This window comes from Silurus aristotelis, assembly GCF_946808225.1.
Source record: "Silurus aristotelis genome assembly, chromosome: 27".
Classification (NCBI taxonomy): Eukaryota; Metazoa; Chordata; class Actinopteri; order Siluriformes; family Siluridae; genus Silurus; species Silurus aristotelis.
In genome coordinates this window covers 16980013-17000012 of record NC_139600.1, presented here as the reverse complement: position 1 = coordinate 17000012, position 20000 = coordinate 16980013, and the positions used below count along the sequence as shown (strand labels likewise).

General features: G+C 45.8%; 3 protein-coding genes and 1 long non-coding RNA gene across 8 annotated transcripts in view; 1 reads left to right on the top strand and 3 right to left on the bottom strand.

The window, feature by feature from the left end:
- The window catches only part of clta (clathrin, light chain A), an 18523-nt gene extending 15699 nt beyond the window's left edge, over nucleotides 1–2824 (bottom strand). The window contains exons 1-3 of one of the 3 annotated variants that reach the window (XM_083533134.1): nucleotides 2505–2824; nucleotides 448–476; nucleotides 190–304 (exon numbers count right to left, since the gene is read on the bottom strand). In XM_083533134.1, coding sequence (XP_083389260.1) covers nucleotides 190–304; nucleotides 448–476; nucleotides 2505–2688 — 328 coding nt within the window. In that variant the 5' untranslated portion in view covers nucleotides 2689–2824. The remainder of the gene's footprint in view (nucleotides 1–189; nucleotides 305–447; nucleotides 477–2504) is intronic. The other 2 variants (XM_083533135.1, XM_083533136.1) reach the window with 2 other exon arrangements.
- A 1182-nt stretch (nucleotides 2825–4006) lies between these two features.
- On the bottom strand, nucleotides 4007–7771 carry nansa (N-acetylneuraminic acid synthase a). Its single transcript, XM_083532248.1, has 6 exons — nucleotides 7526–7771; nucleotides 6521–6736; nucleotides 6275–6374; nucleotides 6024–6178; nucleotides 5447–5713; nucleotides 4007–4246 (listed from the first exon to the last, which is right to left on the bottom strand). Exons 1-6 carry the CDS (start codon nucleotides 7655–7657, stop codon nucleotides 4061–4063), a joined length of 1056 nt encoding a protein of 351 aa, XP_083388374.1. The 5' UTR covers nucleotides 7658–7771; the 3' UTR covers nucleotides 4007–4060.
- A 247-nt stretch (nucleotides 7772–8018) lies between these two features.
- On the top strand, nucleotides 8019–13569 carry LOC310721436. The gene is made up of 5 exons (XR_014532042.1): nucleotides 8019–8158; nucleotides 9055–9107; nucleotides 9184–9437; nucleotides 11573–11649; nucleotides 12341–13569. It is a non-coding gene; the product is annotated as an uncharacterized lncRNA (long non-coding RNA).
- A 685-nt stretch (nucleotides 13570–14254) lies between these two features.
- Nucleotides 14255–20000, bottom strand: part of gne (glucosamine (UDP-N-acetyl)-2-epimerase/N-acetylmannosamine kinase) — a 9237-nt gene continuing 3491 nt past the window's right edge. For all 3 annotated transcript variants that reach the window (XM_083533112.1, XM_083533110.1, XM_083533111.1), the window contains exons 2-12: nucleotides 19893–20000; nucleotides 19286–19740; nucleotides 18262–18414; nucleotides 17915–18127; nucleotides 17701–17788; nucleotides 17410–17623; nucleotides 16692–16821; nucleotides 16110–16331; nucleotides 15834–16016; nucleotides 15635–15751; nucleotides 14255–15554 (exon numbers count right to left, since the gene is read on the bottom strand). The exon at nucleotides 19893–20000 is cut by the window's right edge. In XM_083533112.1, the coding sequence (XP_083389238.1) occupies nucleotides 15313–15554; nucleotides 15635–15751; nucleotides 15834–16016; nucleotides 16110–16331; nucleotides 16692–16821; nucleotides 17410–17623; nucleotides 17701–17788; nucleotides 17915–18127; nucleotides 18262–18414; nucleotides 19286–19740; nucleotides 19893–20000 (2125 nt within the window). In that variant the 3' untranslated portion in view covers nucleotides 14255–15312. The remainder of the gene's footprint in view (nucleotides 15555–15634; nucleotides 15752–15833; nucleotides 16017–16109; nucleotides 16332–16691; nucleotides 16822–17409; nucleotides 17624–17700; nucleotides 17789–17914; nucleotides 18128–18261; nucleotides 18415–19285; nucleotides 19741–19892) is intronic.

The window sequence follows — 20000 nt, the reverse complement described above, 5'->3', positions numbered from 1 at the left end:
TCTTTTACCTACAGTCCCCAAATGGGTCAGTAACACCATAAAAGTGTCCACTGATATTTACCCACTTGATGCGCTTGCCCACCGTGCATTGTTTTCTGGAAGGCACCGTATAGCGATACACAAATGTGCGAGGGTCCGCCATCGCTGCTTGCAGCTATATTTTTCTAGTTATTTATCCACCCCTCTCACCCAGAGCCTCCAGTCGTTCATGTTGCTCCTCCCTCCACTTGCGGAGACTTTCGGGCTCCGCCTGCATGCGGTCTACACTGGAGATGGCAGCATAGAGATCAGAGGGGCCGTTAGTCTGTGGAGGAAACACACACACACACACACACACACACACACACACTCAACATCATGCTGTGTGGCTGCTTACACCACTTCAGGACAAGTGGATTTACACAAACGTGTGCGTGTGTGTGTGTGTGTGTGTGTGCGTGCGCGTACCTCGTGCAAATCCCCATTCAGTGCTCCATCTGAGAACACACAAAGGTCAAAGGTCACAGTTACTTCCACCAAACTGAGAACTTGCTGAGTTTTTATTTCTCAGAGCTGCAACTCCCGAGCAGAAATGCTGACTCGACAGGAAACACTCATCTAACACTCGTTTTATCGCTACTCCTTCATCCCTCCATCTGATTCAGCAGGACATGTTACAGGACACACACACACACACACACACACACACACACACACACACACTACAGTCATTAGAGGAACATTTACAGAGATTTATATCACACTAACGCTCAGGAGGTCTTTCTTGGTGGGTGTGGTCTAATATGCTAATTAGCATCTGTGATTGACAGTATCCTGTGAGATTCCACCTGAAACCCCACCTATATAACAAACTCAGGATTCAGGGAGGAGCCACAGTTACACACAAAACTACACAACACCTACACTCCTTTTGTCTCCTCTCACACACTGCATCAGTGTCCTTCCGCACGCTGGGTTAGGAGATACCGGTTCTCCCTCCTTCCGCACGCTGGGTTAGGAGATACCGGTTCTCCCTCCTTCCGCACGCTGGGTTAGGAGATACCGGTTCTCCCTCCTTCCGCACGCTGGGTTAGGAGATACCGGTTCTCCCTCCTTCCGCACGCTGGGTTAGGAGATACCGGTTCTCCCTCCTTCCGCACGCTGGGTTAGGAGATACCGGTTCTCCCTCCTTCCGCACTCTGGTTTAGGAGATACCGGTTCTCCCTCCTTCCGCACGCTGGGTTAGGAGATACCAGTTCTCCCATATCTCAGCCCTTTCACACACTGTGAGATCACTCTCAGTTCTTTCTCAGGCTACTGCAGCTTCCACACACACTACACACTCCTGTAGTTTTTTGGGTCAATGAAAGAGACAGTTAAAGTGTGATTGGGTTTTTTTTTTTTTTTGCTAAAAGGTGTGACACAGGTGCTACAGGTGACCCGGGTTTTGCCCGTGAGGGGCAGCGCTCTGTAGATGAAGACCTGCTTGTGCATTGAAGATCATACAGAGACTGAAGGTCAGCTGTAGACATCAGGAGGAGGAATAATAATCCTGAGTGCTGGTGTCGTAGCAGTGTGTGAGGTTCCACTGGGCTGGATGACGCTGCCGGTTTCAGTGTGTGTAATGAAATAACATCCGCCATCATTATTTATTTAACCCCCAAGCCTGAGACGAGACATGAGACACGCCGGGGTGCACGAGTCCACGTCTCATCTTACCAACACACCTGCACACGTAAAGTTCTTTACCCTGTAAAGAAATCATCTCAGAATCATAAACCATGCTCCACAATCTCAACACACCTGGTTAATTACTGTCACACACTGCCTCGGGTCCAAAGGTCCTTCTCCAAACACACACACACACACACACACACACACACACACACACACACACACACACACCATTACAAGGCATTTTCCGCTCCACTTCACATTCGGGCAGAGCAGGAAATCCTGCAATACAACAATATGAACACACACACACACACACACACACACACACACACACACACACACACAGGAGGTCCAACAAGCAAAAGTCACAAGATCTTGCAGGGGGAATAACCGCAATACAGGTGTCATGTCCAAATGCACACCTTTCACACACACGCTAATGAAACGGTCATAGTGAAAAAGAATTCATTGCGAAAATTGTGTGTTTCAGTAGTGCCACCTGTCAACATTACAGTGCGGGTTCTGCGCATGCGCAAATCAGATCCATAAGCGCCAAGTAAACGGTCATGAGGACATCAGAGGAACGGCGATGTCCTGCGCATGCGCACACGAAGCCTGCCCGGAAAACCCGAAGAGTTTTGTGGACAAAAGAGTAAAAAAAAAACCGAAAATGTTTCTGTCAGGTAAAATAATTAATATTATTTATTTGAAAACCAATTGGAAATCTGTAGGAAATGATAAAATGATTATCTGCACCCTCTCAAGGGCACAAAGGTGTTGATCTCTGGATTGAATCCATGTTTTATTCCTATTTTATAGTGTATTTGTACTAAAACGCATGTTCTCACCGGTGTCCGCGAGGCTCTGTGGAATCTCTCCTCCGTCCAGGATGCTGAAGCCTTCATCGTTCTCAATGCCCGCGATCTCACTCTCCTGCTGCGCCAGGAACGCCGCCGCGGGGTCCTCCTCCTCACCGCCCACACCGTTCCCCGCGGTGCCCTGAGGCGCGCTGAGCAGGTCAAAATCATCCATGTCTGATCAGAAAACAAACCCCAGCTACCGGACACGCGGCCGAATGTCCTCTCGCTGATTTCTCCTCACAGGATCCAGCCGTCGACGACGCTCGGTGTCAGTGCAGGGAAGGCGGGTGTACTGAGGATGACGACGAAACGCGTCCGCGGTTATCCAATCAGCGCCGTGATCCTCTGACTGACACTTCGCGCAACCAATCGTTTAAACGGCGCCTCCTCGCTCAGCCAATCGAATGACTAAACCGGGTTCCGCTCGCGATCCCGTGATCCGACGCGTGCGCAGTAGGAAACGTTTACCTCAACGTCAAAGATGCTAATGCTAACAGTGCTAACGGGCTATACGCCAGAATTCACACTATTATTTATTTCTCTTATTTATACAAATACGTCATTCTGTGGAAACGTGCCCTGAATTCACTTGAAATGAATAACTGATAGTGAGTGATGGAGAGATTGAGTGGATAGATGGAGAGAATGTGTGGATGGATGGATGGAGAGAATGTGTGGATGAATTGAGAGAATGTGTGGATGGATGGATGGATGGAGAGAATGTGTGGATGAATTGAGAGAATGTGTGGATGGATGGATGGAGAGAATGTGTGGATGAATGGATGGATGGATGTAATGTGTGGATGGATGGAGAGAATGTGTGGATGGATGGATGGATGGAGAGAATGTGTGGATGAATTGAGAGAATGTGTGGATGGATGGATGGAGAGAATGTGTGGATGGATGGATGGATGGAGAGAATGTGTGGATGAATTGAGAGAATGTGTGGATGGATGGATGGAGAGAATGTGTGGATGGATGGATGGATGAATGTAATGTGTGGATGGATGGAGAGAATGTGTGGATGGATGGATGGATGGAATGTGTGGATGGATTGAATGTGTGGATGGATGGATGGATGGAGAGAATGAGCGGATGGATGTAATGTGTGGATGGATGGATGGATGTAATGTGTGGATGGATGGAGAGAATGTGTGGATGGATGGAGAGAATGAGTGGATGGATGGAGAGAATGTGTGGATGGATGGATGGATGAAGAGAATGTGTGGATGGATGGAAAGAAAGGAATAAGTGCAGATAAAATAATGGGTGGGGGGGTGAATAGTGGGGAGAGAAAGAAGAAGTGATATTGGAATCAAAGAGCTGAAGATGGGAGATGTTTGATAATATGAGTGAATATTCTTCTCGTCTCTACTTGCGTATTGTTATACTGTGACTGTTATTTCTTCATGATAGACGCTCGTGTACGTAGCAGGAACAGTATAAGAGCAGTACGGAGGGAACAGAGAAAAAAAAGAGAAGACAGGACACCCGTTTGCTTTTGCTTTTATTTGTATTGGGTGGAGAAATGTTGAAGAAAGTTCTCAGGAAACAGTTGAGACAGTCACGCTCTCATCCTCCTCGATGTCCATCAGAACTTCCTTCCCCACCAGCTCGAAAATGTTCTCCGGAGCTACACCCTTCGGCTCGGCCACCTTCACCGCCAACATATCCAGGGTCAACTTCGTCCCCTTAGGGATCGCCGTCTTCGCCACTACAGACTTTCCCAACTACACAGAGAGGAAGAGATGAAGAGAGAGAGAGATGAAGAGAGAGAGAGAACTTCAGTGTACCTGCTGATCACTGATGTGAATGTGTGGGTGGGTGTGTACAGCCTCAGTTCCAGAAAAGAGACACTGGGTTCAGATACACTCTCCCAGTTTAAGTGCAGATTAAAGACGTATGTTTGTAGCGAGTTCTACACATAACACACATCACATCATAACCTTGTGCTCCAGAACATCTGATCACATCACATTATCAACTTGTGCTGTTAATATCATGAACAGCAGCTACGCTAATTCCTCTCCACTGCTTCTCTTTCTCTCCCCATCCCGAGGCATCCTGAGGTTCCTCCAGCTCCAGTCACGTCCCACCTCATGAAGATTATGGACCTTTAAAGAAGTAGATGCCGAACTCGCAAACATCTCGAACCATCTAAAGACGTAACAGTGCCAATTGGATCCCACTACATGTGTGGAGTTTGGACACTGGACCTCCTGGAGTGTTTAAAGTCTCTGGCATGGAGAAGCTGGTGTTGGATCTGTGATGATCTCAGATGTTGAGATATTTTATGAGTTGCTCAGTAGCTCCTGGTTTTATAAATGACTGTAGAAGACTGTAGAAAGATCATCAGTCATAATCACACACTCCAGTGCTCATGTTAGTTCTCACTCTCCAGTGTTCTGTAGTGTTTAAAGACTATAATCACACACTTGATGTCACCCACATGAGGATGAGGTTCTGCTTTTGAGTCTGGTTCCTCTCAAGGTTTCTTCCTCAGAACATCTAAGGGAGTTTTGTCTTCACCACCGTCTCCATGGTGATCATCAGGGATAAACACACACCATTCACCTTCACTGTTACATTCTGTAAAGCTGCTTTGAGACGATGTGTGTTGTGAAAAGCGCAATAGAAATAAACTTGACGTGGAATAGATGCAGTATACAGTTATCATTGTCTGGTTTAACTACGCAAGACCTTCCCTGAAAAAGTCGTTTTTCTGGATGGAAGCAGTTGTTACTTCAGTTTCATGTGATGTTTTCTATATTCTATTGTGAATAAAATGTGGGTTCATGAGATTTGCATTGTGTTTTTTATTTACATTTTACAGTGTCCTAACTTTTTGGGAATTGCGGTTGCACTTCTGTGTGTGTGTGTGTGAGAGAGTGTGTGTGTGTGTGTGAGAGAGTGTGTGTGTGTGTCCTCACCTTGTCATGGCAGGCCACCTCACAGGGCAGCATGCGCTTGATGCCGCTGCCTAGCGACCGCTCCACGATTCGGATGGATTTTACCAACTCGGCAAGTTCAGAGGGGTCAAGAGAGGCGGAGTGGTCACTTCCCTTCAGGCTCTTATCCATAGTCACATGACGTTCAAGGACCTTTGCCCCCAAAGCCACAGCCGCCACTGACACACTGATCCCCTCCTCATGACCCGAGTATCCAATCGGAATGTCTGGGAATGCCTTCTGGTATTCCTATTGGTCAGGACCGACATCAGGTACTGTGTGATTACATCACACACTCACACACACACACTCACTCACTCACACTCACTCACTCACACTCACTCACTCACACACACACACTCACACACACACACTCACACACACACACTCACTCACACACACTCACTCACACACACTCACTCACACACACTCACTCACACACACTCACTCACACACTCACTCACACACTCACTCACACACTCACTCACACACACACTCACACACACACTCACACACACACTCACACACACACTCACACACACACACACACTGCAGTTACCGTGATGACGCGCAGGTTGACGTCCTCAGGTTCTAGAGGATAGGCGCTTGTGCACTGCAGGATGCAGAAGTTCTCGTTGTGTTTCTTCACGGTCTGATACACACGTTGCATGATCTCCATGCTCTGCATCCCGCTGGAGACCACCATGGGCCGCCCTAAGGGTTCACACACAATCCAGAAGATTCAACTATGGAGTGAGTTTCCATCTAGTGTGTGTTCTCTGCTTCATCACTGAAATGACAAAGCCTGACCTTTCAGAGCCGTCTTCTCCAGGTACGGGAAGTTATTAGTGTCTCCAGATCCCACTTTAAAAAACGGCACATTAAGTTGGTGGAGAAACTCCACCGCCATCTGGAATAACATCACACAGGGTTCACACAGCAGCTCGCTCCTCACCATCCTCTCCAACATCTGACTAATATTTATCTAAAGAATAACTCGAAGCTCACGTGTGTGTGTGTGTGTGTGTGTGTGTGTGTGTGTGTGTGACCCCTGACCTCGTCCATTCCCGAGGCGGTGAAGTAGATGTCGAGGTCGTGAGCGTATTGCTGCAGCTCCCTGTACTGCTCATGTGTGAACTCCAGGTGGCGCTTGTGTTCTCCGTATGTTTTCCCCCAGGAGTGTTTGGAGTTGTAAGGTCTCTCCAGAGCTCGCTTATTAAACTTGTACTCCAGCTCGCTCTTCTGGAACTTGGCACAGTCTGCACCACAATCCTGCAGGAGCACAACATTCACACAGGAAACACATTTCACACCACAGGACTACGGTATCTCCATGAGCTTCAGGACACCTGACTCCTCCAGCCATATCCTGGAGACACACAATCGTATAGTAGGCAACGTTTATTTTGCCTTCACTTGGACTAGGAGACTCAAAACTGTTATAGCATGACAAGCTAGCTCCATGAAGATCCGGCTTGGAGTTAAAGATCTCCTGCTATGGAGCTTCAACCTATTGCACATCTTTGGAATGATTTTTTCCTCCACCTTGTGTGGAGCTGTGAGATGTTTTAAAGAACAATTTTATATTATAAAACAATCTACTGTCATTATATTTTATTACATGCTGAGCTGAATAAATATGCAAATAAGCTAATCATAATAATATAAATAATAAGGCACATTAGTCCCGCCCACTCCGTCTAATTAAAGCCCTATTGAAGCCTGATTTGTGAGAGTTTGCCAGACCCTCATTTGCATATTCGGGTTTAGGGACCTGATGACGCAATAAAACTCCTGGTGACCAGCAGTCATTTCCACAGGGCTCTTCAGCTCCAGCTTTTTGGTTCACTTTAATCACACAATACAAAATAATAATAATAATAATAATAATAATAATAATAATAATAATAAACATTGTATAAAATAAAATGAATCTTTATACATCAGATGAGAAATCAAATGAAATTAATATGAGCTCGTGAACATTTCCTGCACAGTTCTCCTGATCTCTGTTCCGCTAGTGGAGCCCTGAAACATCTCAGCACATGATGAAGATCTTACTTTGGCCATCTTGATCATTTCCTTGGCGGTCTCCAGGTCTCCCTGATGATTCTGTCCGATCTCCGCGATGATAAAACACGGGTGGTTTCCTCCAATCATGCGGCCCGGACACAGTTCAAACTCCAGAGGCATTCTGCTAGCGGGCACGAGTCACCACAAAGCCCTCAGAGATCGAGACAAGAGCAGAAAACCAGCACACAATCCCGAGAGTCACTCACACACACTCACTCAACACACACATGCGTGGGAGTGACACAGCCGGAGCTTCCGGGTTTATTTACAAAAGCCACGCCCACTAATACTTCAAATTTAGAGTCTCCGGCGTTTTTATTACACACACACACACACACACACACACACACACACACACACACACACACACACACACACACACACACACACATTAGTGTGATGATATCAAGATTGTGTTGTTATCTAAGGAAACCTCTAGATGGCACTGTGTTGTGTAAAATGAGCTGTTAGGATGAGTAGAGGAAGAAAGTGTGTAGAAAGAGAGAAATAAAACAGACATTTTGGTGACTGCACTGTGGACAACTTTATTATAAAACCATTAAACAAAACAGTTGGGATCACTGGAGAAGATCAGTGAGTGAGACATGAAGGAGAAGATCAGTGAGTGAGGCATGAAGAAGAAGATTAGTGAGTGAGACATGAAGGAGAAGATCAGTGAGTGAGACATGAAGAAGAAGATCAGTGAGTGAGGCATGAAGAAGATCAGTGAGTGAGACATGAAGAAGATCAGTGAGTGAGACATGAAGGAGAAGATCAGTGAGTGAGATAAAGATCAGTGAGTGAGGCATGAAGAAGATCAGTGAGTGAGACATGAAGGAGAAGATCAGTGAGTGAGGCATGAAGAAGATCAGTGAGTGAGACATGAAGGAGAAGATCAGTGAGGGAGACATGAAGAAGAAGATCAGTGAGTGAGGCATGAAGAAGATCAGTGAGTGAGACATAAAGGAGAAGATCAGTGAGTAAGGCATGAAGAAGATCAGTGAGTGAGACATGAAGGAGAAGATCAGTGAGTGAGGCATGAAGAAGATCAGTGAGTGAGACATGAAGATCAGTGAGTGAGACATGAAGGAGAAGATCAGTAAATGAGACATGAAGGAGAAGATCAGTGAGTGAGACATGAAGAAGATCAGTGAGTGAGACATGAAGGAGAAGATCAGTGAGTGAGGCATGAAGAAGATCAGTGAGTGAGACATGAAGGAGAAGATCAGTGAGTGAGACATAAGGGAGAAGATCAGTGAGTGAGACATGAAGGAGAAGATCAGTGAGTGAGACATGAAGGAGAAGATCAGTGAGTGAGGCATGAAGGAGAAGATCAGTGAGTGAGACATGAAGGAGAAGATCAGTGAGTGAGACATGAAGAAGATCAGTGAGTGAGACATGAAGGAGAAGATCAGTGAGTGAGACATGAAGAAGATCAGTGAGTGAGACATGAAGGAGAAGATCAGTGAGTGAGACATGAAGGAGAAGATCAGTGAGTGAGGCATGAAGAAGATCAGTGAGTGAGACATGAAGGAGAAGATCAGTGAGTGAGACATGAAGGAGAAGATCAGTGAGTGAGACATGAAGAAGATCAGTGAGTGAGACATGAAGGAGAAGATCAGTGAGTGAGGCATGAAGAAGATCAGTGAGTGAGACATGAAGGAGAAGATCAGTGAGTGAGACATGAAGGAGAAGATCAGTGAGTGAGGCATGAAGAAGATCAGTGAGTGAGACATGAAGGAGAAGATCAGTGAGTGAGGCATGAAGAAGATCAGTGAGTGAGACATGAAGATCAGTGAGTGAGACATGAAGGAGAAGATCAGTGAGTGAGACATGAAGGAGAAGATCAGTGAGTGAGACATGAAGAAGATCAGTGAGTGAGACATGAGGGAGAAGATCAGTGAGTGAGGCATGAAGAAGATCAGTGAGTGAGACATGAAGGAGATCAGTGAGTGAGACATGAAGGAGAAGATCAGTGAGTGAGACATGAAGGAGAAGATCAGTGAGTGAGACATGAAGGAGAAGATCAGTGAGTGAGACATGAAGAAGATCAGTGAGTGAGACATGAAGGAGAAGATCAGTGAGTGAGGCATGAAGAAGATCAGTGAGTGAGACATGAAGGAGAAGATCAGTGAGTGAGACATGAAGGAGAAGATCAGTGAGTGAGGCATGAAGAAGAAGATCAGTGAGTGAGACATGAAGGAGAAGATCAGTGAGTGAGACATGAAGGAGAAGATCAGTGAGTGAGACATGAAGGAGAAGATCAGTGAGTGAGACATGAAGAAGAAGATCAGTGAGTGAGTGTTAGATTTGTATCATGCCCAAACGAAACTTGGAGAGATTTTCCATACGACCTGTGATGCTCCGTAGTGCCTTTCTGAATTCAGGGAAGGAGAAATACACAGCACACAGAATGTGGCAAAATGTTTCTCTTCAGTTTATTGCAGGGGACAGACACGTATTTATACACACAGGATGATACAGTCCACACACACACACACGAACACGCACACACAAAAGACTGCCCTAAAGCCGTTTTCCTGTTTAGACAAGAGGACATACCAGCCCAGATAAGACTCTCTGTTTACCTTACAGACTAACATCGTAAATACCTTATAGACACTGAACGGACAAAGGAATGTGTGTGAGATAGTGTGAAAACAGTTTTAACACTAACACTGAGTCAAGTCAAGTTTATTTCTATTGCACTTTTCACAACAGACATTGTCTCAAAGCAGCTTTACACAAATCAACAGTGAAGGTGAAGGTGTGTGTTTATCCCTGATGAGCAGCATGGAGACTGTGGCAAGAAAAAACTCCCTTAGATGTTATGAGGAAGAAACCTTGAGAGGAACCAGACTCAAAAGCAGAACCTCATCCTCATTTGGGTCACATCAAGAGTTTGATCATAAATCTTTCAACAATACAGAACACTGGAGTATAAGATTATAAGTGATGTTCTTTCTACAGTCTTATACAGTCACTGTGGTCAGTAGCTCCTAGTTTTATAAGCTCAGCATTTGTGATCATCACAGATCCAGCATCAGCTTCTCCCTGCCAGAGCCTTTAAACACTCCAGGAGGTCCAATGTCAAACTCCACACATGTAGCGGGATCCAAATGGCACTGGTACCATTTGGTACCAGATGTTTGCGAGTTCGGCATCTACTTCTTCAAAGGTCCGTAATCATCACAAGGTGGGACGTGACTGGAGCTGGAGGAACCTCAGGAAGCCTCGGGATGGGGAGAGAAAGAGAAGCAGTGGAGAGGAATTAGCGTAGCTGCTGTTCATGATATTAACAGCACAAGTTGATAATGTGCATGTGATCAGATGTTCTGGAGCACAAGGTTGTGATGTGATGTGTGTGATGTGTGTTATGTGTAGGCTTTGCTAAAAAGATATGTTTTTAATCTACACTTAAACTGGGAGAGTGTATCTGAACCCCGAACACTGTCAGGAAGACTATTCCAGAGTTTAGGAGCTAAATGTGAGAATGTTCTACCACCTTTAGTGGACTTTGCTATTCTAGGAACTACTAGAAGCCCAGAGTTTTGAGATCTCAGGGAGCGTGATGGATTGTAGCGTGTTAGAAGACTGGAGATACATGGAGATAAACCATTTAGTGTTTTGTAGGTAAGTAGCAGTAGTTTGTAGAGGATTTGAATCTTAACAGGAAGCCAGTGTAGGGACGATAAGATCGGGGTTATATGGTGATATTTTCTCGACCTTGTGAGACTCTGACTGCTGCATTCTGAACTAACTGAAGCTTGTTTATTAATGATGCAGGACATCCACCTAGTAATGCATTACAGTAGTCTATTCTAGAGGTCATAAACGCATGGACGAGCTTCTCTGCATCAGATAAAGACAACATGTTTCTTAACTTAGAAATATTTCTAAGGTGGAAGAAGCTGTTTTTGTAACTTGGTTGATGTGATTATTAAAAGACAAGTTGCTCTAAAATAACTCCCAGGTCTTTTACTGTTGAACTAGTGGTTACAGAACATCCATCTAAATGCAGGTTGAGATGTGAAGTGAGTGAAACATGAAGAAGATCACCGAGTGAGACATGAAGGAGAAGATCAGTGAGTGAGACATGAAGGAGAAGATCAGTGAGTGAGACATGAAGAAGATCAGTGAGTGAGACATTAAGGAGAAGATCAGTGAGGGAGACATGAAGAAGAAGATCAGTGAGTGAGGCATGAAGAAGATCAGTGAGTGAGGCATGAAGGAGAAGATCAGTGAGTGAGGCATGAAGAAGATCAGTGTGTGAGACATGAAGGAGAAGATCAGTGAGTGAGACATTAAGAAGATCAGTGAGTGAGACATGAAGGAAAAGATCAGTGAGTGAGACATGAAGGAGAAGATCAGTGAGTGAGACATGAAGGAGAAGATCAGTGAGTGAGACATGAAGAAGATCAGTGAGTGAGACATGAAGAAGATCAGTGAGTGAGACATGAAGGAGAAGATCAGTGAGTGAGACATGAAGGAGAAGATCAGTGAGTGAGGCATGAAGAAGATCAGTGTGTGAGACATGAAGGAGAAGATTAGTGAGTGAGACATGAAGAAGATCAGTGAGTGAGACATGAAGGAGAAGATCAGTGAGTGAGACATGAAGGAGAAGATCAGTGAGTGAGACATGAAGGAGAAGATCAGTGAGTGAGACATGAAGAAGATCAGTGAGTGAGACATGAAGGAAAAGATCAGTGAGTGAGACATGATGATCAGTGAGTAAGACATGAAGGAAAAGATCAGTGAGTGAGACATGAAGAAGATCAGTGAGTGAGACATGAAGAAGATCAGTGAGTGAGACATAAAGGAGAAGATCACTGAGTGAGACATAAAGGAGAAGATCACTGAGTGAGACATATTGAGAGAAACTGAAATAAACACGGTTTAGAAATAAATAACCAGGAAACAAACTTTTAACAGCTAAACCTTTACTGTACCAGAACCAGAAACACTTTCCACACCAGTATCAGTACTGGTACCAATATTCATCTCAGTGTCATTACTTCCAGAATCAGAACCAATATCCCAGTCCCTGTTGTAGTTTCGTTAGGAGGAGCAGCACTGAGAAGGTCCTGTCCTGTAGGTTGGGCTGATGGTGGTGGAACAGATCAGATGGTGTAATAAACACATCTGGATTTATACTTTTATTTCTATTGTGTGTGTTTGGTTGATAATCGTGATTCTGTTTGAAGAAAGTGATGATGCTGAAGCGTCTAGCAGAAGTCCATCGTTTTCTATAGAAAACACAATGAATCAGTGAGGTGTTCTTATCAGTGATATCTGAGAAAACCTGTCTGCAGTCAACAGTTCCTCCTGAAACCTGAAAAACCAGAGAGATGAAGACAGGCATGACCATCAAATCCTGATCTTCAGGTCTGTGTGACGTAAACCCTGGTGCGTGGTGGTGCGTGGTGGTGCGAGGGGGTCATGGTGATGCACATGAAGGTGGCACGGAGGTGACGAGGAGATCGCTCGTTCCTTTTATTCTTATCTACCACTGTGGAATGAGGATCTTCTGCACCTATTGTAAGATAAGAACAAAAGAATTACCTGAAGGAAGAGAAGAATGAGGAAAGAAGATAAAGTAAAAGGATTGAATTTAATGCAATGAGAGGAGACACAAGAGAATCATTTAATAGTGAAAAAGAAACGAGGGTCTAATGAAGATCAGAGCTCATGTTGGTCTTCTCATTTACTCCTTGAATTGACTACGGTTCAAAAAAGTGCCATCTGCCCTCGTCATCATACCTTCAGTAACTGCATTTTTGTTCCACATCGTTTGTGGAAAACTTAATTTTATCTTCATTTCTTTTGTTTTACATCACAAACACGTGACGTCATCAGATGAGACAGTGTGCACCTGAGAAAGCGTATCCTGCACCGGAAGCGTAATGACTTTAAATTCGACGTGATCCACGTCCCTGCGTGAGGGAAAACCGGACACTGTTCAAATATTAACATTTTATTACAATTCATCTGTAAACTTTCAAATTAAAAGTGGGCGTGGCCAAGAATTGTCACAAGTATTATTGCATATTATTGGCAGCCGTCTGTGCGAGACTCCGCCTCTGACACCATGGTGAAACAGATTGTGATCAACACTCCTAGGGGTGTAGCGTACACGTGTTCGTAGCGAACCCTTTCAGTACGGGTTTTTCGCTTCGGTGCACGAACGTGTAACAAATTCAATCCTTGTTACGTGCGGAACATTCAGTAACGATCCGAGTCGTAACACACACACACGTATGAAGTAGCGAACCGCGAGTTTGTTTGGTCTCTGCTTCGCACTTTGAGAGCAGAGTCACTGTGGTGCTCAAAACGACCCGGAAACACAATTTTATTTATTTATTTAGTTTAGTTTTTACCAAGTACAGTTTTACTTCCAGAAAAGGAGGAAATCTCGAAAACTTCACATACTGAGGAAGGGAACGAATGAAGGATGAAAGGAATGAAGATATTTTTTTTTAAGTCTGCTGAAAAAATAGAACAGTAAAGTAGATCATATCTTTATAAAATTAAATATTAAATGTAAAACACACACACACACACACACACACACAATGTACCGAAACTGAGAATTTTGAATCACTGCCAAGTATGCAAATGTATAGCTGTCACTTTAAACCCTACCCACAAATTTGCATATTCATAAATCATCACATTGTTTATGAAAAGAGAAAAAAAAAAAAGCAACAGACACGATTATTTATAACCTTCATAGAGACTTTAATAAGAGAACATCTGTGATTAGTGGAAACTTGTTTAAAGCGACAGGATGACAAATAAAGATCCATTTGCTTAAACAAAATGGTTCCTGAGTGATGGGCGTGGCTGGGTAAATGTAGGCGGGGCTTATACCAATATAAAGCCTAAATTACTGAATGTAATATCTAATATGTCAAATTTAAATATGCTAATAAAATCACTCAATATGATGTCACGTGATTAAGCTTGCGATTAGCTGAACAAAAGTTAAACCCCGCCCTCTCTGCCCAAATCACTCAGGTGTTTCTCACACACACACACACACACATCACCCCACCCACAATAAGAGAACAGCAGACACAGAGAAGTGAACTCCATCAAGGAGAAGTGAAGGAGGGAGCACTAGAACAGGGAACACGTTCTTCCTTCATCTTTCAGCTGTCCATCATCAAGTTTATCAGTCATGTGACCAGAATACACCAATCAGACCAAAGTATAAAAATAAGACAGAGAGAGAGAGAGAGAGGGGTGTAGGAAGGTCTCTATAGCTAGCATGATCGCCGTAGTCGTTCTTCCTGAACAAAACTTCATGTTCAGAAGGTTTGATCCCAAATACTGCTCAAAGGCACCAATAAGAGATGGACGGGGGCGGAGCCACACCCCAATAATTACAAATTAAATAAACATCTAACAGAAGGTGAGTAAGAACATAAAGATTAAAAAATATAAAATATAGAAAAAGCAGAGATTAAAGTTAAGAAATAAAGAAATACAGAAAAAAGAGGCGGAGCTTTGTTTGATCTAAAATACTGTACAAGGTTTTCCAATCTAACGGGTTCTGATCATGCCTTTTTCGGATTGGCCTAGAGTCGCAAAAAGTCTCGCCCGAGATGACTGGCTGAGAGTCTCTAAGCGTCTCGTGTGATTGGCTGAGAGTCTCTGAGTGTCTCGTGTGATTTGATTGGCTCGTCTTGGTTACATGGTTGGATCCCAAACTCTGAGAAGTGTGGTGTGGGGAGAAGTGTCTGATTGGCACTCAGGGGTCGGCGTGTGGAGTATTAGTAGGTGCGGCGTGTGGTGTAGTCTAGGACCATGCTGGCGGCTCCCAGCAGGGCTGGACTGTCTTCTGGAAGCTCAGAGATCATGACCTTCACCTCCCTGGCAGAGGAGAGAGCGCGTTGGTTGATGACGTGTGTGACAGGAGTCTTGTAGTGCTGAGCCAGAACCCCGGACAGGACCACCAGTGACGGGTTGACCGTGTGGAGGATGTTGACCACCGCCACCCCCAGAGCCGTACCCGCTGAGAGAGAAAGAGAGTGTGTGAGTGTGAGAGAGAGAGAGAGAGAGAGAGAGAAGGAGAGATGAAGGGTCGTGTCTCACCTGTACGCAGTATTCCTTCTGCTTTACTGTTCCCGAAGCGAGCAGCTTGGACGAGGTGTGTTGCGTTCACTTGCTCCTTGTTGTTCACGCTCATTCCGTCCACCAGCAGCAGATCCTCTGTAATCAACACTGCTTTACAATCCCTGTTTCTGATTGGCTGAACTCAGCTTGTGTGTGTGTGTGTGTGTGTGTGCGTTACCGTCGTGCAGTCTCTTAGCCTCACGCTGAAGTGCTAGCCCAGACGCGTAGGCCTCGACGCAGCCGTGACTCCCACACGAACACTCCGGTCCTTCCAGAGACACCATGATGTGTCCGAGCTCGGCGGCGCAGAACGTGCTCCCGTGGATCAGCTCTCCGTGCTGGATGATCCCTCCTCCGATTCCTGAGCAGACATCGTACACACACGCGTTAGCTCTCTCACACACACACACACACACACACAGGTGCTCGGAGTGAACGAGTGCAGAGTCCTCACCCGTCCCCGTGATGATGGTGACAAAGTTTTCCACGCCTTTCCCGTGGCCAAACTTCCTCTCTGCGAGTGCGGCGCAGTTCCCGTCGTTATCCACCCACACGGGCAGGTGCAGCGACTCGGACAGCGGCGAGCGCAAGTCAATACGACTCCACTCGTTTATCAGCTTAGTAGAGTCCAACACCTTACCGTCCTTAGGGTTCACCCTGCCCCCCGTACTTACACCTACAGAACACAAGTCAATAAAGCACAAACTTACACCTTCAACATGCATGAACGAGCAAATGGATGGATGGATAGCGAGATGGATGGATGGACACATAGATAGACAATAAGGTGCATAGATGAATTTACAGATGGATGAACAGAGGAATGGACAAGGGGATAAACAGAGGGTTGCACAAAGGGGTTTAACAGAGAGAAGGACAGAGGGATAAACAGAGGGAAGGACAGATGGATGGATAAAGAGGGATGGACAGAGGGATGGACAGACAGAGGGAAGGAGAGACGGACAGATGGACAGACAGAGGGAAGGACAGAGGGACAGACAGACGGAAGGACAGACGGATTAATGAACAGACGTACCCACTCCCAGGATCCTGCAGTTAAGGTTGACAGCGTCGGCCATGGCCTGCTTGCACATGCTCAGTATGAGCTCCATCCTCTCCTCATAGGTCTTAGGATTAGACTGTTTATACATCTTCATAATCTTCCCCTGTGACACACACACACACACACACACACACACACACACACACACACACACACACACACACACACACACACACGGAGTGAGCGAGGAATACAGGAGATTAAGTGAAGAGTAAGAGTCAGATCTTCAGGGTGGAGGACACACCCCTGAGCTTCAACACACACATGCGCACACACACACACAAAATACACATACAGACACCTGCCAAAATCTACTGTAATGAAGTCAAACAAGTCTGAATTGACACAATGAATGTGTAAATATGTCATTTTCCCTACACAAAGAACATCACTACACCCTCACACAGGTGCTGAAAAAAACCACAGACAAGAAATATAAAGAGCCCTGGGTTACAAAATACCTAAAGTTCCTGCACTTAGCAAAGAGTTCACAAACAGGTTCCTCAACCAGTTCCTAGGTCTGAAAAAGCTCCTCAACACTACTGAAAAGTGTTTCTGAAGTCGTTCTTGGTCTCCATAAAACATTCCTGATTAAGTTCTCGGGTGCAGAAGGAGGTTGCTGAAGAATTAGGGTTTTTTTAACAGATCAGGGTGAAACAGTGTGTGAGTGTGTGTGTGTGTGTGTGTGTACCGCCATCGTGACGATGCCCACGCGCAGGTTGGTGCCCCCGAGGTCGATGCCCAGCGCGCTCTGCGTCTCCAGGATGTGGTCGATGTCCTGGGACACGCTGTCCTCGCGCACCGGCGGGAAGCTGAACGTCTTCTGCACCGGCTCAGACAGATCGATGGACTGCAGGAACTTCAGGATCCTCGGCACAGCGTTTCCATCTCCGTAGATCTTGGAGCTGCAGGAATACAGACTGAGTGAGGAGAACATACACACGACATGAACGTCGGACGTGAGCGTGAGACTCCTCCCTACCAGGGGTACCGCTTCCCGAACTGCAGCTCCAGGGCATGGTAGATCTTATTCTGCGTGTCTGCGTCACGCACATGGAGAACGTTCTCACCTGGACACACACACACACACACACACGTCAGTTATCATTAATCTTTGATCAGCCGTTATGGAGTAATTAAAGCCCTTCACCCCAGTCCACTCCTGTGGTGCCCTGCGTGGGGGTGGGGGTAGTTACCTGTTTCTCGGCCGGTCTGGCGCGTGCCCAGGTTGATGACGGGGGTCCCGAAGGCTCCGGCCTCCCGCACGCCACAGCTGCTGTTCCCCACCATGCAGCCTGCGTGAGCCACCAGCTGGATAAACTGGTTAAAGGGAATGTGTTTAACGGCGCGGAAGTTGGGGTGCTGCTCGATTCCCTTCCTCCTCAACACACGCACCATCTCCTTACTGCCTACACACACACACACACACACACACACACACACACACAGTTAGACAGACATCCTTATGTAGACACGTCAAGTGTGTGTGTGTGTGTGTGTGTGTGTGTGTGTGTGTGTGTGTGTGTGTGTGTGTGCAGCTCACCAGCATCGACGTTGGGGAACAAGATGAGTGTTTTCTTGTTGAAGGACATCAGAGCATCCAGCATGAGGTCGTAGATCTTTATAGAGTTTTTGATGTCTGTAGTTACGGGATGCTGAAGAGCCACAATGTAGTTGGACTCCTTCACACCGCCACCTGCGCACACACACACACACACACACACACACACACACACACACACACACACACACTTCATACATATACATTTCACAATAAAAGGTGCAGGTCGTAAAAACTTTATAAATAAACTACTTTAACCACTGAAATATTTCACTTTGGATAATAGTTGGGTAATAATTAGGTGGTAGTTTGTTTGAACAAACCGTCAAACTACCACCAAGCAAGCAAACTACAGGCCAAACAACCATCACTCTACCACCTGAAATACTACTAAACAACCCACAAAGCGACCATCAAACTTCATAGGAGAACCCGCTAAACTACCATACCACAATGTCAAACTACCTCCAGATAAGCAGTCTTACTCCATTAACATCCACAATATCACCCAAACAAACACCACCAACCTACCACAAAACAAACTACAAAAAAATAACACCCAAAATTCCAAAACAACCCACCAAACAACCACCCATCTAAACAACTTCCACAAAAACTACCACCCACACAACTCACTAAACTACCACCCAAATTTTCTTCTGAACTTCAAACCAAGTAACCAAAATACCATTGAACAAGCACTACCACTTAACAAACCACCAAAATACGTCTAAATAACCCTCCAAACCACCTACAGAATAAACATCAAACTTCCACCCAAACTACCAGCCAACCAACTACCAAAACAGCACCAAACCAAGCAAACTACCATCCAAAATTCATCTAAACTACCAGCCGAAGATCCAAAATCAACCCACTCAACAAACAACCAAAATAACACCAGATTACCAACCAAACAACCATCAAACTGAACAACTTCCACCAACAACTATCAACCAAACTACCCCCCCCCACCCCCACTGAATTAAAGGTTCCTCTGACGAACCGAGCCAGGCCTTGATAACGTCGTCGTAGTCGTCACACTTGTGTGCGGTGAGCAGGCGGTCATATGACGGGCAGCCGGCCAATAGGATGCGCTCGTGGTCCTCACACATGGCGAGGAGGTGCGTCTGGGCGGCGCGCGTGCACACGGCGTGGTAATGAGCCAGTTTGGAGATGGCGTGGCGGATCGAGTCATCGATGGTGCCACTCACTTCTCCTCCCTCCACGTGGAGGATACGGACGTTCATCAGCGCCGCCGCCGTCGCCACCGCGAGAGCGTCGAAACGGTCGCCGTGGACGATCAGGATGTGGGGCGCCAGGCGTTGAAGGACGTCGGGGAGCTTGACGAGAGCCAAGCCGAGAGACTCCACCATCGCTGCTTCGTCCTCACCACGAACGATGGTGTGGAGACTGGAGCTGATGATAAACTCGTCTTGCTCAATCATACGGTACGTATTACTGTGAACGAACGAGGGAAGCAGAGATGGAGAGAAGAACGGAGGAAAAGAGACCGAGTGTGTATGAGTTCATTAAGAGTACTCCAGAGCTTCCACTGTGTGTGTGTGTGTGTGTGTGTGTGTGTGTGTGTGTGTGTGTGTGTGTGTGTGTACCCGTAATCGTCGATTAGGTGGGACCCCAACACGATGACGTCGAGCTGGAACAGGTCAGGATGGTCTTTGAGGCCGAACATGATGGGGGCGAGTTTGGAGTAATCTGCT

Coding starts and splice junctions, on each gene's coding strand:
- nansa (XM_083532248.1), bottom strand. CDS start 7,657: ATGCCTCTGGAGTTTGAACTGTGTCCGGGCCGCATGATTGGAGGAAAC. Junction 6,737..7,525: donor AAATGATCAAGATGGCCAAA/GTAAGATCTTCA, acceptor GTGCTCCTGCAG/GATTGTGGTGCAGACTGTGC. Junction 6,179..6,274: donor GGAGAAGACGGCTCTGAAAG/GTCAGGCTTTGT, acceptor GTGAACCCTTAG/GGCGGCCCATGGTGGTCTCC.